Source organism: Ranitomeya imitator, chromosome 2, assembly GCF_032444005.1.
Source record: "Ranitomeya imitator isolate aRanImi1 chromosome 2, aRanImi1.pri, whole genome shotgun sequence".
Taxonomy (NCBI): domain Eukaryota; kingdom Metazoa; phylum Chordata; class Amphibia; order Anura; family Dendrobatidae; genus Ranitomeya; species Ranitomeya imitator.
In genome coordinates this window covers 842,927,669-842,943,636 of record NC_091283.1, presented here as the reverse complement: position 1 = coordinate 842,943,636, position 15,968 = coordinate 842,927,669, and the positions used below count along the sequence as shown (strand labels likewise).

Sequence of the window (15,968 nt, the reverse complement as noted above, 5' to 3'; positions counted from 1 at the left end):
GTTAATTTGCATTTTTTCCCCCCATGATGCACTACAAATAAAGCAACACATTCAACCAATATAAAAGGAGAGCAATATCATGTACATGAAATATAAAGCCAAACATTGTCCGTGGCAATCTGTAATTCCAGAGCTGCAGGAGGCGTTGTAAAGCCTAAATGCATGTGTGGCCCTATAGAAATCCCAGGGGCCACCTCATTCTCCCCTCCCAAAATAAGAGGAGACACGCTGCACAGTTGGAACATGTTTAATTTGATACTTGCTGACATTTATATATACAATGATTAAGAGGGAGGCAAACGTAAAAAAGTGCAAATGTCTGCTGCTAGAGAAAGGAAAAGTTCTGTGTCGCTCCGGGGGATCAGGGGCGTCCCTGCAGCGCGGAAACACACGGAATATTCCACAACGGAGGCAAAAAGCAGCAGAATCATAGGAGCCGCATCCAGATCCGCAGAACGCTGCCCCTCCGCACGATACCCAACCACTTCCAAAACACAGAATATGGCGCCGGCGGCAGGAGAACCGGAATCATTAGCAAAGGAACCAAAACAAGGAAAAGACAGAAGAAATAACCAGGAGTAAAAGTTATTGCCAAAACCGTCACAATAAGGAGTCACCGAGATTCTGCTCAATCGTCTGTCTACAGCAGACAACTGCTTGTATACAGCTGCTACACACAATGCCGGAGAGTAAGGAGCGTGTATATAGAGAATGTATCCTCAGGGTATGCATGACATTATGTATCCTGTACGGAGAACGGAGCTACATCGGTACTCCAGAGCTGCACTCACTATTCTGCTGGTGCAGTCACGGTGTACATACATTACTGATCCTGAGTTACATCCTGTATTATACTCCAGAGCTGCACTCACTATTCTGCTGGTGCAGTCACAGTGTACATACATTACTGATCCTGAGTTACATCCTGTATTATACTCCAGAGCTGCACTCACTATTCTGCTGGTGCAGTCACTGTGTACATACATTACATTACTGATCCTGAGTTACCTCCTGTATTATCCTCCAGAGCTGCACTCGCAATTCTGCTGGTGCAGTCACTGTGTACATACATTACTGATCCTTTATTACATCCTGTGTTATACCCCAGAGCTGCACTCACTATTCTGCTGATGCAGTCACCGTATACATACATTACTGATCCTGAGTTACATCCTGCATTATCCTCCAGAGCTGCACTCACAATTCTGCTGGTGCAGTCACTGTGTACATACATTGCAGCTCTGGGGTATAATACAGGATGTAACTGAGGATCAGTAATGTATGTACACAGTGACTGCACCAGCAGAATAGTGAGTGTAGCTCTGGGGTATAATACAGGATGTAACTGTGGATCAGTAATGTAATGTATGTACACAGCGACTGCACCAGCAGAATAGTGAGTGCAGCTCTGGAGTATAATACAGGAGGTAACCCAGGATCAGTAATGTAATGTATGTACACAGTGATTCCACCAGCAGAATAGTGAGTGCAGCTCTGGAGTATAATACAGGATGTAACTCAGGATCAGTAATGTAATGTATGTACACAGCGACTGCACCAGCAGAATAGTGAGTGCAGCTCTGGGGTATAATACAGGATGTAACTCAGGATCAGTAATGTAATGTATGTACACAGTGACTGCACCAGCAGAATAGTGAGTGCAGCTCTGGAGTATAATACAGGATGTAACTCAGGATAAGTAATGTAATGTATGTACACAGTGACTGCAGCAGCAGAATAGTGAGTGCAGCTCTGGAGTATAATACAGGATGTAACTCAGGATAAGTAATGTAATGTATGTACACAGTGACTGCAGCAGCAGAATAGTGAGTGCAGCTCTGGGATATAATACAGGGTGTAACTCAGGATCAGTAATGTAATGTATGTACACAGTGACTGCACCAGCAGAATAGTGAGTGCAGCTCTGGAGTATAATACAGGATGTAACTCAGGATAAGTAATGTAATGTATGTACACAGTGACTGCACCAGAATAGTGAGCGCAGCTCTGGAGTATAACTCAGGATCAATACAGGATAAGTTATGTCATCTATTTTCTCAGCAAGTCACTATGAAATAAACTGAACCAAAATGTGGATTCTTTCTATAGAGAAGTTTACAGTTTATGTTCCCGGCTGTACATACAGGTACTAGTTGGTGTCACCAGAGACCCAGCAGCGTTTTCGACATCATTTATCTTATCACAAAGACTATCCGATCAGTGGTTTCCCCCTCACCGCAGACATTTTCCCGTCAGAGCGGAGCAGTGTTTCTGACATACAGGAGAGACTGCTCAGACATGCCCGTTGTCCGGCCTTATTCACACATCGGTGATTTTATTCTTACCACCAAAAAAATAAGTTCTATTGCTCATCAACGTGATGGATCCGAGTCGCATCCGATTTTATTCCATTTTTATTTCTTGTATGAAGAAAAAATAATCCTGAATTAAAGGTTTCTGAAGCTTCTCAGAGCAAACCATCAATACCAGACGGACAGCACAGGAATGCATTGTGGATGACGAGGGTGTGCGCTCTCCATTATTTGTGGCCTCATTCCCTTACATGGGTGGTCCACAAGTCAGACGGGTCTCCGCAAAAAAAAGGAAAAAAAAAAACGGAAAAAAAGTGGGTCCTTGAAAAAGCGCAGACTGTAAGAATTATGTGCTCGATGCATGAAAAGAAGGATAAAACACGTGATTAAAATCGGACGTGTGAACGGGGCCTTATGAGAAACGTTAATTGCTTGGCCCTTGTTAAAGACAATGAACAAGTCAGATATAATTCTGCAGCTCGTACACATATCGAGCATTCAGCTACAAGGAGGAGCCACCTCGGGGGCAGGAAAATGGGCAATTCCCACTGCTTCATCCTCAGGGGCAGGACAATAGGGAACATCCAATCAGGCTCATCCTCAGGGGCAGGACAATAGGGAACATCCAATCAGGCTCATCCTCAGGACAATAGGGAACATCCAATCAGGCTCATCCTCAGGGGCAGGGCGATTGGATGTTCCCTATCAGGCTCATCCTGTGGGGCAGGAATAGGGGGACATTCAGTTCTTAAGGGTATGAGGGTACGATGGAGGTTGTAGCTTTCGAACACCCAGGAGAGCTGCAAACTGTGGAGCATCGAGTGAGATTAGAATACAGGTCATCACACAATCCCACGGCCAAGGCACCGGTGACAACCTTGTCATGGCCTGAGCGGGAGAAGGGGAAAGCCACCGCTCTCAACTGGCAAAAGTGAGGCAGGGGTGAGGACTGTCAGGAGGACCGGCGTCCGGCTCTGTAAGGTCTGCAGCCGGCTCAGTCCATCTACAGACCTATTGGCCATTTCACTACAGTAAAGGCTTCCAGGCCTGGAGGACAGTGGCCACCAGCATGCGGCTCACAAGGTAGGAGACCACCAGTCCAAGTTTTGGCATGGGAGGCACACGCCACTGGCACTAAAATTTGGCTTAAGGGGTTTAATGGCACAAAGAAAAGGGCAAAATTACAGGATTATTTTGGCAATAATGAGTATAAAACTGAAATTCTGCTACAGCTGCCACCCGGCTTTCTCAGAACCCCGAACGATAAACTCACTTTGTTTATACAGGAACCTTTGGCTCCTTTGCTTAATTGGACATATTTGTGGTATAGGATAGGTATTGTGAGAGGACATCCGGCTTTCCGAGGATCAGATAACGCACCAATACGGAGATCTGCTGCAATGTGCCGGTGTAGGGCGGTACACCATGTGGGCGCATAATAAATCTTACAAAAATATCATTAATGCGATGGTGGCTGAACAAAGACGCCAAAACCCAGCCCCGACGCGCGGTCATGGGAGCAGATTCCCGTGCAGCACTTTACAGCGACTAATGAGCACTTAGCGTCACACTTCCAGAAGCTTTCAGCACTTAATGGGGCCAAGAAATGGGATATTATTGCAAAAATAAAGGAAAAAAACAAAATGAAAACAATATCCGGAGGGTAATTTGCCTTCCCCTCTCTGCGGCTCCTCCTGAAACACTCTGCCTAATGCCCATGATGTAATTATCACTTACACTGCACGCTGCCCCCGTCATTAAAATTACAGGATATTTACCAACCCAGCTCGTCTGCATCGCAGGCGGCTCCCAACCGGCCTCCCGAGCAGCTCATAGGGTACTGCCATCTTATGGGGGCTATGACTTCACCATGATCAGTGGGGGTCCCAGAAATCAGAGCATGAGGGGGCAGAGCTCTTGTGTTGCACTGCGCCCCTTTAACCTCTTTGCTCTGCACCGTGGAGCCTCGTCTGTGCAGAGCTGGGCCCATTGCAGTCACCGAGGTCCTGCACAGTCAAGTGACCGACCCGGCCCCACCAAGGGGTTTGGGGTGGTCAAGCTGGGAGTCTTGTGGTGGCTCCAACTATTGTATACTATATGTATACCAGCTCCACGTCCATTACGTGGATAAATGCACAAAATGCACAGACTATAAGACCATGATACTGGAGAACTGTCCGGGGGCAGCGCGTTTCATCACCCATCTCGGAGGGGGTGCATACTTTATGTACCATCCCAGGGGGCACATGTCTTATCTGCCATATTGGGGGGTGGGGACTTAATAAACAGTTTTCTGTCATGATATAAACCTTTCACGTATCACTTCCAATGTGAACGATGACTGAAACGCGTGGAGGCTGTAGATTGCGGCACAGGAGCAGCGGCTCACGCTCCTTTCCCGCCATCTATAGAAGTATTGAGGCTTTTATAACCCCGTCGGCCATACTGAAGGCACTCTGCAGGAACAGGAGAAGCAGGTATGGAAGTCAGAAAACGCGTCAGCAAAATGAAACGGCTTCACAAAGAAAGCGGTCCGTGCCACAAGGGTCCGGACCGGACCGCCTCCAGTTGTAGAGCAACAACTGCGGCAGAACTACAGCTCCCATCATGCAGCGACAGCCGCCAGCTATCAGGGAACACTGCAGGGTCACTCCAGCTTGGAGCTTGTGTATGAGGGAATGAGAAACGCGTCCCCCCCAATCGCAAAGTCAATTTTGGGATAGATGCTAAAGTGAACAGGAGCCGGGACAGACGCCAACTGTGGTTTTGGCTTTTTTTTTTTAACCAGGAAGGAGAAGACAACGGAAATATTTCAAGGCTGGACACAAACGTAGCCGAGGTCAGTACACGAGGACCGTGCAAATATCAGAACTGGAGGCGCAATATAGTTTTCACCTCTGGGATGAAGCATTTAAAGGGACGGACGCTGCAAAATATCTTACAAGGCTGGAGAAATCATTGCAGATAACGGAGGTTCGTGCTGCCAGCGTGGAGATTAATCCGCAAGGTGCGAGAGTATTCTAAATAACTGGCGCCATTGTGCGTATGACCGCCCTCCTTCCATCATCAAAAAAGTCTCCGTATAGTAGGAAAAAAAAAAAAAAAAACCTCTGAAAAGGGGCCTGAAAAAAACAAAAATAAAACAAAACTTTATTAGTGCTAATAGGTACAAATCCGAGTATATGATATGAATAGTGAGTGCGAACATCAGATCTGGGAGAGACTTTATGACAGGAGCGCGGATCCCGCTTCAAATCCAGATCGAATGTTTTCCCTTTAAAAACAAATAGTAAATTAGAAAGAAAAGTCAAACAAAGCAGATTCCATTATTATTTGGGCTTTCCAGGATTAAAATTTAAAAAACAGCGCCACCCTTGTGCATGGGTGATGATTGGTATTGCAGCTCGGCTCCAATGAAGCGAGCAGGGCTGAGCTGCAATACCACCCACAACCTGGGAGCAAGAGTGGCGCTATTTAAAGGAGAAATCAGCTTTTTTTTTTCCCTTTCTCTAATCCTAGACAATCCCTTTAAGTAAAACAGTGATTCACCCTCAACAGTAAATAACGTAAAAAAAATGTCATAATAAGTTAGAGCGTCTACGAGTCATGTACCAGATACTGGCTCATGTGTGTGTGATCAGACAGGGGAGAAAAGAAAACGCACAAATCGCTGACCGTTCTGAGTTTTGATATTTTTTTTTTTAACCACATGACATAATGTGCGCCAATGGAAACACAGAATCCTGACCGCCGCGATCACTGCCAAATAATATCGGCGACTCTTAAAAACCGTGCTGGAAATCCGGGTAACAATGACCTTAAAAAAAATATATATATATATATATACTGTATATACAAAAAAAAAATACATTAAATTCAGCAAAGGAAGAAAAAAAAAATTCTGACAAGCGATTGATATTTTCTTACATAATAAAAAAAATCTAAATGGCTATGATTCCTCTATTAGCAAAAACACGTAATGCGGTCGTAGTAATGTGCCTGCTCGTGACGGTATACGGATCTGTATGTAAACAGAAAGGTGACGCAGAGCGCGGCCGCCCGGACAGTATATACAGGAGACGACATGGCTGTACAGTGTATGGACTGGCATCGTTACACCATGGCACGGTAAGGACCTTGCATCTTCAGGAACTGGATGATAAAGGACGGACCCCCGGCCACGATCTGCGGGGGGAGGTGGCTGAGAGGACAGTTCTCGATACTCATGATTGACAACTTGCTGCACAGGGCGAGCTCGAAGGGCAAACCGTGGAGATTGGGGTTGTCGTTCAGATACAGCTCCTCCAGGTTCTCCAATGTACCTGCAATATGGCAGACGGCATGGTGTTACATGGGACTGCTGGTGACATCTACTACATTATCTGTACTCAAGAGAATTATCACTGCATTATATGCGGTGTTACATAGGACTGCACGTGACATCTATTACATTATCTGTACTCAGAATTATCACTGCATTATCTGCGGTGTTACATAGGACTGCAGGTGACATCTACTACATTATCTGTACTGAGACACTTATCACTGTGCTATCTGTGGTGTTACATAGGACTGCAGGTGACATCTACTACATTATCTGTACTGAGACACTTATCACTGTGCTATCTGTGGTGTTACATAGGACTGCAGGTGACATCTACTACATTATCTGTACTGAGACACTTATCACTGTGTTATCTGTGGTGTTACATAGGACTGCAAGTGACATCTACTACATTATCTGTACTGAGAGACTTATCACTGTGCTATCTGTGGTGTTACATAGGACTGCAGGTGACATGTAGTGATCCATCGCGGTGCCCCAGGAGATCACACAGGTGACACTCCCGTGGTCAGTATGTGACAGCTCTGACATCCTGGACATATAATATCCACTCACCGATCTCCTCTGGAAGATGCGTCAGGAGGTTTTCCCCGAGACCGAGGTGTGTCAGGTTGGTTAGGTGGCCGATTCCTCTCGGCAGCGTGGTCAGCTGATTGTTTGTGAGCACCAATTTCTGGTTAATAAAAAAAAAATAATACTTTTACTACTGGAACATTATGAGATGGCATGAAAAACAAAAAACCATGTGAAATACAGGAAGAAAATCAGGGAAAGCAGAGATTAGTGGTGGGATCGCCGATAATACAGAGGACGGCTGCTTCTCAGAGCTCTGGTGGTCCGATCTCAGTACTGTGCAGAGCGTTCCTGGATCTGGTCTTACCAAATACCCTCAAAAGAAAACAGAGGGTCCTAGTGAACAAGTGAATGGTAAGAAATTCTGGAGAGGATCCCACAGATTATGCCACTTATATGTGCTACATCGGGCGCTACGTCCAGGGATATGCCGGGCGCTACGTCCAGGGCTACAACAGGCGCTACACCGGCCACTATGTTACAACAGCCGCTACGTCCAGGGCTACAACAGGCGCTACGTCCAGGGATACAACAGGCGCTACACCGCCACTATGTTACAACAGCCGCTACGTCCATGGATACAACAGGCGCTACACCGGCCGCTATGTTACAACAGCCGCTACATCCAGGGCTACAACAGGCGCTACGTCCAGGGATACGCCTGGCGCTACATCCAGGGATACAACAGGCGCTACGTCCAGGGATACAACAGGCGCTACGTCCAGGGATACAACAGGCGCTACGTCCAGGGATACAACAGGCGCTACGTCCAGGGATACAACAGGCGCTACACCGCCACTATGTTACAACAGCCGCTACGTCCAGGGCTACAACAGGCGCTACACCGGGCACTATGTTAAAACAGGCGCTACGTCCAGGGATATGCCGGGCGCTACGTCCAGGGCTACAACAGGCGCTACGTCCAGGAATACAACAGGCGCTACATCGGGCACTATGTTACAACAGCCGCTACGTCCAGGGATATGCCGGGCGCTACATCCAGGGCTACAACAGGCGCTACGTCCAGGAATACAAGAGGCGCTACGTCCAGGGATACAACAGGCGCTACACCGGCCGCTATGTTACAACAGCCGCTACATCCAGGGATACAACAGGCGCTACACCGGCCACTATGTTACAACAGGCGCTACGTCCAGGGCTACAACAGACGCTACGTCCAGGTATACGCCGGGCGCTACATCCAGGGCTACAACAGGCGCTACACCGGGCACTATGTTACAACAGGGGCTACGTCCAGGGCTACAACAAGCGCTACGTCCAGGGCTACAACAGGCGCTACACCGGCCACTATGTTTCAACAGCCGCTACATCCAGGGATACAACAGGCGCTACACCGGGCACTATGTTACAACAGCCGCTACGTCCAGGGCTACAACAGGCGCTACACCGGCCACTATGTTACAACAGGCGCTACATCCAGGGCTACAACAGGCGCTACGTCCAGGGTTACAACAGGCGCTACACCGGGCACTATGTTACAACAGCCGCTACGTCCAGGGCTACAACAGGCGCTAGACCGGGCACTATATTACAACAGGCGCAACGTCCAGGGCTACAACAGGCGCTAGACCGGGCACTATGTTACAACAGGCGCAACGTCCAGGGCTACAACAGGCGCTACGTCCAGGGCTACAACAGGCGCTACGTCCAGGGCTACGTCCAGGGCTACAACAGGCGCTATACTGGGTATACAGAACACATCAATTCCTACATGACAGAGGGCTCCGGCCAAACCCCTTACACACTAGATATAAAGTGCTCCCAGCACAGTTGTTGCACATGACGTGTCCTCCCATTTTGGAAAGATTATCATCAGAATCACCTAATCGGTCTGACCCCTCGCCCTTCACATGGATATTGTGCTACATCGAAGACTTGAGCACTGATGAACATGGTGAGACTGCAGTATACCGTATGTTTATAGCCAGGAAATTAATGGCCCAATACTGGACATCTGATCAGACACCAAGAATCCATAAATTAACTTGTTGCTAAACCCAGAAAGGAGGATTTATCTAAAAAGAAATATATCGAAAATTCTAAATCCTCCAGTCCCCGTGTATGGATGGATCGGGATTGGAGTTGCCGCTTCGGCCTCTTCAGCACTAGAGGGGCTTCTAATGACGCCCGCTGTACTCCGCTCCATGTTGGGCTTTTCTCCCGACATCTGTACATGATTACACTTCTTGTGGACGCCTGTAACTTTAATGCAATTATCTATTGATGGTCATTTCCTCTTCTCGGAGCTGTGACTTGTATTCTGTATCCGAGTACAAGCACATTTATGGTGATGGATAGATCAGGTAGAGGGGTTAGGAGAGATGGAGGACAGGAGAGGAGTTCAGGATTGTCCACATTGAGTTTTAGGAAGTGAGAAGGATACAGATGATAGACACTCGTGTTAAAGTTAAGGACTGTGGACATCTAAAAAAAAGAATGTTTTTTTGCACTATGAGTAGTTGTAGAATCAGGTTTGTTGTTGTTTCTATAACACATTTTCTAGCATTTTTCTTCTGCCGTCTGCAGGAGTTACAGACAGATGCAGCTGCTGAGCGCTGTTCAGTGCTCGCTCCATCGGTCCGCTGAGCTTGGACAAGTTTCTTCATTCATTGTTTTAGCAAGTGTGACCTGTGGGAACACTGGGAACACTCCGGACAACATGGCACTGATCTTGGACTGAGGACTTCTAGCACGCACCATCTGTGTTCATGTCTATTTACTCTGCTGCTGCCGCTCAGCTCCCGGGATCATCCGTCATGGAGGGAATCCCATCGGTGCGATTCTATGGTGGACCTGCAACCCAGTAGGTAGCCAAACACCATCCAGATGTCAGCCATTTAACACATTGGTGGGCGCGTCATTCTCTTCACCCGTCGGCGCGCCCGTGAAAGTGATCGCCGATGGGTGGTCATGATAGCCGATGGTCAGCTGATGACCCCCCCCCCCCCCCCCCCCGTGTGTCATTATGGAGGTCCCTTGAAACCCTGCCTGTGGCAAAGCTTCAAAGTGGACCGTGATTTCTGCTATATACAGCGGTTCTGTGGCAGAACTGCAGACAGCACAAGAAATCGGATGAGGCGAACAGAAAAGTAAAAACATATATATACAGGTTTTAAAAAAATATGGAAAAAATATTTTAAAAAAACGCTCCAATCACCCACCTTTCCTCCCCAATTAAAATAAAGATATAATAAGAGAACAATGGAATAGAAATGTATCAAGAGAGGCGGTAACGACGCAGTGTCTCCATTATGCTGGATGGCAGATCGGTGGACTACGGTCAGTAAGGGGCATCCCGGACAGCGGCCTCGTTACCTGCAGGTCTTTCAGGTAAGCTATCTCGTTAGGCAGCGACTCCAGTTTGTTTTCCTCCAGATCCAGCTCCCGCAGTTTGCGCAGATTTCCGATACCGTGAGGAAGTTTCTTTAACAGATTGTTTGACAGGATTAAGACCTGAAGAAAGAAACAGACAGCAGGTTCAGAAGAGCAGGACAACCTAGCGGGCCCGCCGCCACGACAGTACCAGGGTCCGGCACCCACCTCAATGGAGACCAGGCCGGACACGTCTTCTGGGATCTTTGTCAGCTGGTTAGTAGCCAGGTTCAGCTCCACCATGCTGGTCCACGTCCCGAAGTCTAGGGGCAGAGACGTCAGCTGATTGTCCTGGGGAGGAAAACGATCACTGGTCAAGCTCTGTGCCGAGTCCCCGCACCCCACAGATCACTCAGGGCTCAGGCTCAATATCTGCTAGGAGGGAGATTGCTTCTCATCATAGGAATATGAAGACCCCCGATACCTGTGATGGCCGCCCCCCATACTGCTCCCTCCTCTCTGCATGCACCAGTAACAATCCGCAGCAAGGCTATGTGCACACGGTGCGGATTCCATTGCGGATTATCTGCGGATTTCACCTGCTGATTCCCATTATGGAGCAGGTGTAAAACACTGCGGAATCCGCACAAAGAATTGACATGCTGCAAAAATAAACCGCTGCGTTTCTGCGTGGAATTTTCTGCAGCATGTGCATTGCGGATTTTGTTTTCCGTAGGTTTACATGGTACTGTACAACAAATGAAAAACCGCTGCAGATCCGCAGGGCCAAATCTGCAACGTGTGCACATAGCCTAAGTGGACACAACCAGCGGCTGAAGGGCGACAAAGTCAGAAACTGAGGGGTCCTGCGGCATCTTTGGGGAGGACATGTAGCGTGGCCCGTTATGTTCTACAGGGAACAATCATGTTTGGTTTTGTGGATGAAACGCGCATAATTCAAGTGATTGAGTCCATTTAAAAAAAAAAATATATAGCGAGGATATCACTCAGACTGCTTCTGTGCATCATCCATATTTTACAGAGTGGGAGAAACTGAAAAATTAAGGGTGTTTTTTGTTTTGTTTTTTTTTGCATGCAAGAAAAGCAAATACCACTGATGGCGCAAATGGACCCAAAACGGATGAAAAACAAAACATTTCTTTCTCGTTGGCAAAAAAAGGAACTGTCTGAATGAGGTTTATCTTTTTTATTCCAGTTCAACATGGCTGCCTGCGGCTTTGCGACGTAAGAAACGTTTCATTTTGGGGAATAATCTCGGTTCATTTTTTACTTGGGGTATAAATTTATAGCTATATCTAAAATTAAGTTCCGTACCAGTGATGAGCGAACGTGCCGGGATGAGGTGTCGTTATGGTCGGGTGCTGAGTGACTTCAGCGTGCTCAAAAAAATATCTTCGAGTCTCCACGGCTGTTCGAGAGGCACAACACATGCGAGGGTTGGCTAACAGACAGACTATCGCTGCATGGGTTGTGGCTGTGGAAAAGACGTGCGACATGCAGCCGCGGGGACTCGGACATAGTATTAGAGCACGGTAACACTCCGTCAGCACCAGAGCATGCTGAGATAACACCTCATCCAGCACCCTCGCTCATCACTAATCTCTACCAATTACACAGATAAAACATGTCACACGTATGCGCTACAGTGACTTCAATAAAAATTTTAAAAAAAAGGTTATAAAAATTAATTTTTTCTTCATCTCAAAAAGGGATTTCATGTATTTCTTGATCTTTCCACCTTGGGGCCACACATGAGCCGATATCTGCTTGCAGGGTCAGTGGGCGGTCGGCCCTGTGATACGAGACGCCACGTTTGAGCCGGACTCACCTTCATATTCAGCTTACTTAATACTTTCGCTCTGGAGAAAATTCCAAACGGGATTTTATTAATGCGATTATGCTCCATATTGAGGGAGTAGATAGTGGAAAACTGTGAGGGACCCCCCACGGGGTAAGACTGGAAACAGTTCCTGGCCAGGGTCAGGCTGGTCACTTTCACAAGGCTGGAGAGGAGGCCCTGGGGAGACACACAAGGGGTTAATGAGCGGTGGAGATTTACTGAAATATAAAGAAGAAAAAAAAACTGTCCGACTTCAAAACCTCTGCTCCATGTCAGTGAATGCAAACCTTTATGTATACACAGAGCCCTAACCCCTGGGCAGATCTGCTCGAGTTTAGAGGATCGTCCACGCCAATACATTGTACCAAACCCTCAGCTGCGAACATAGCATTAGCACAAAGGATTTGCTGCCTTGGAAAGTCATAAAAAAAAAAAACAACTAAAACCTTAAAAATGGCCAAGAAAAACGAATTAGAACTTTTACATAACTTTCTGCTACTTTCACACATACAAAGATGAGGATGATTGCTGCAGCTGGTAAGACCTCTGCTACCTGGCAGCAAACGGAAGAACAGGAGGACACCGAGGCCGGTCCATGGACTCCAGCGCTGTAGTGCTATCTTAAAGGGGATGTTTGGCCAAGATAAGGAGTAGCCTATAGAATAGGTGGCAACGTCTTGATCGGTGGGGGTCCGACCGCTGGGCTCTGCACTTATACCCCCACTAGAACGGAAGGGCACATGGCCGACAGCCGCATAGGGAATGAATGGAGCAGCGGTGGAGCCTGTGCGCGGCCGATCAGTGCGAATCCTGCGGATAGGGGATTAGCACTTTACTGTAAAACCCCAGGTGATTACACACGGTCGTTAACCCCTTATTCTCCATAAGCAGTCATATCCCCCCCTGCCTGCACCCCAAGAATGCAGAAAAGCCACTGATGACCCCAGAAAAATGCTGCAGAGAACCGAATATCAGAGACTGAATGCTGAAAATGGCAGAAAGGATTAAACGTGAGGCGTGAAGAGAAGCTGAAACAGTTCACCAAAAACCGAGAATGGAAGGTGGGAGAGAAGGAGCAGCAGCGCTCCCGTCTGTAGCCACAGATCCAGCGAGAGGGCGAATACACAAAGGAGAAATGCCGGCAATTGCTGCAATCATCACTAATGTATGAAGCCATTTGTAGAAAATCCAACCCCCCGTAATGTCAGTAACCGCAATACCTCATCAGTACGAGCAAGAGGGCGAGAAAAACACGACCAGGAGAGAGCAAAATAATGGCACAACGTACAGAAATCACATCCATTACCTCTCCGGTATTACACTGCAGAGCTGCACTCACTATTCTGCTGGTGCACTCACTGTGTACATACATTACATTACTGATCCTGAGTTACATCCTGTATTATACTCCAGAGCTGCACTCACTATTCTGCTGGTGCAGTCACTGTGTACATACATTACATTACTGATCCTGAGTTACATCCTGTATTATACCCCAGAGCTGCACTCACTATTCTGCTGGTGCAGTCACTGTGTACATACATTACTGATCCTGAGTTACCTCCTGTATTATACTCCAGAGCTGCACTCACTATTCTGCTGGTGCAGTCACTGTGTAAATACATTACTGATCCTGAGTTACATCCTGTATTATACTCCAGAGCTGCACTCACTATTCTGCTGGTGCAGTCACTGTGTACATACATTACATTACTGATCCTGAGTTACATCCTGTATTATACTCCAGAGCTGCACTCACTATTCTGCTGGTGCAGTCACTGTGTACATACATTACATTACTGATCCTGAGTTACATCCTGTATTATACCCCAGAGCTGCACTCACTATTCTGCTGGTGCAGTCACTGTGTACATACATTACATTACTGATCCTGAGTTACATCCTGTATTATACTCCAGAGCTGCACTCACTATTCTGCTGGTGCAGTCACTGTGTACATACATTACATTACTGATCCCGAGTTACATCCTGTATTATACTCCAGAGCTGCACTCACTATTCTGCTGGTGCAGTCACTGTGTACATACATTACATTACTGACCCTGAGTTACATCCTGTATTATACTCCAGAGCTGCACTCACTATTCTGCTGGTGCAGTCACTGTGTACATACATTACATTACTGATCCTGAGTTACATCCTGTATTATACTCCAGAGCTGCACTCACTATTCTGCTGGTGCAGTCACTGTGTACATACATTACTGATCCTGAGTTACATCCTGTATTATACCCCAGAGCTGCGCTCACTATTCTGCTGGTGCAGTCACTGTGTACATACATTACATTACTGATCCTGAGTTACCTCCTGTATTATACCCCAGAGCTGCACTCACTATTCTGCTGGTGCAGTCACTGTGTACACACATTACTGATCCCGAGTTACCTCCTGTATTATACTCCAGAGCTGCACTCACTATTCTGCTGGTGCAGTCACTGTGTAAATACATTACTGATCCTGAGTTACCTCCTGTATTATACTCCAGAGCTGCACTCACTATTCTGCTGGTGCAGTCACTGTGTACATACATTACATTACTGATCCTGAGTTACATCCTGTATTATACCCCAGAGCTGCACTCGCTATTCTGCTGGTGCAGTCACTGTGTACATACATTACATTACTGACCCTGAGTTACATCCTGTATTATACTCCAGAGCTGCACTCACTATTCTGCTGGTGCAGTCACTGTGTACATACATTACATTACTGATCCTGAGTTACCTCCTGTATTATACTCCAGAGCTGCACTCACTATTCTGCTGGTGCAGTCACTGTGTACATACATTACTGATCCTGAGTTACATCCTGTATTATACCCCAGAGCTGCACTCACTATTCTGCTGGTGCAGTCACTGTGTACATACATTACATTACTGATCCTGAGTTACATCCTGTATTATACTCCAGAGCTGCACTCACTATTCTGCTGGTGCAGTCACTGTGTACATACATTACATTACTGATCCTGAGTTACATCCTGTATTATACTCCAGAGCTGCACTCACTATTCTGCTGGTGCAGTCACTGTGTACATACATTACATTACTGACCCTGAGTTACATCCTGTATTATACTCCAGAGCTGCACTCACTACTCTGCTGGTGCAGTCACTGTGTACATACATTACTGATCCTGAGTTACCTCCTGTATTATACTCCAGAGCTGCACTCACTATTCTGCTGGTGCAGTCACTGTGTAAATACATTACATTACTGATCCTGAGTTACATCCTGTATTATACTCCAGAGCTGCACTCACTATTCTGCTGGTGCAGTCACTGTGTAAATACATTACTGATCCTGAGTTACATCCTGTATTATACTCCAGAGCTGCACTCACTATTCTGCTGGTGCAGTCACTGTGTACATACATTACATTACTGATCCTGAGTTACATCCTGTATTATACTCCAGAGCTGCACTCACTATTCTGCTGGTGCAGTCACTGTGTACATACATTACATTACTGATCCTGAGTTACATCCTGTATTATACTCCAGAGCTGCACTCACTATTCTGCT

General features: G+C 46.8%; 1 protein-coding gene across 3 annotated transcripts in view; it reads right to left on the bottom strand.

Annotated features, from left to right (window-relative positions):
- Positions 1 to 231: 231 nt before the first annotated feature.
- The window catches only part of SHOC2 (SHOC2 leucine rich repeat scaffold protein), a 59,954-nt gene continuing 44,217 nt past the window's right edge, over positions 232 to 15,968 (bottom strand). For all 3 annotated transcript variants that reach the window (XM_069754282.1, XM_069754283.1, XM_069754284.1), the window contains exons 5-9: positions 12,413 to 12,601; positions 10,792 to 10,914; positions 10,567 to 10,704; positions 7,213 to 7,330; positions 232 to 6,634 (exon numbers count right to left, since the gene is read on the bottom strand). In XM_069754282.1, the coding sequence (XP_069610383.1) occupies positions 6,426 to 6,634; positions 7,213 to 7,330; positions 10,567 to 10,704; positions 10,792 to 10,914; positions 12,413 to 12,601 (777 nt within the window). In that variant the 3' untranslated portion in view covers positions 232 to 6,425. The remainder of the gene's footprint in view (positions 6,635 to 7,212; positions 7,331 to 10,566; positions 10,705 to 10,791; positions 10,915 to 12,412; positions 12,602 to 15,968) is intronic.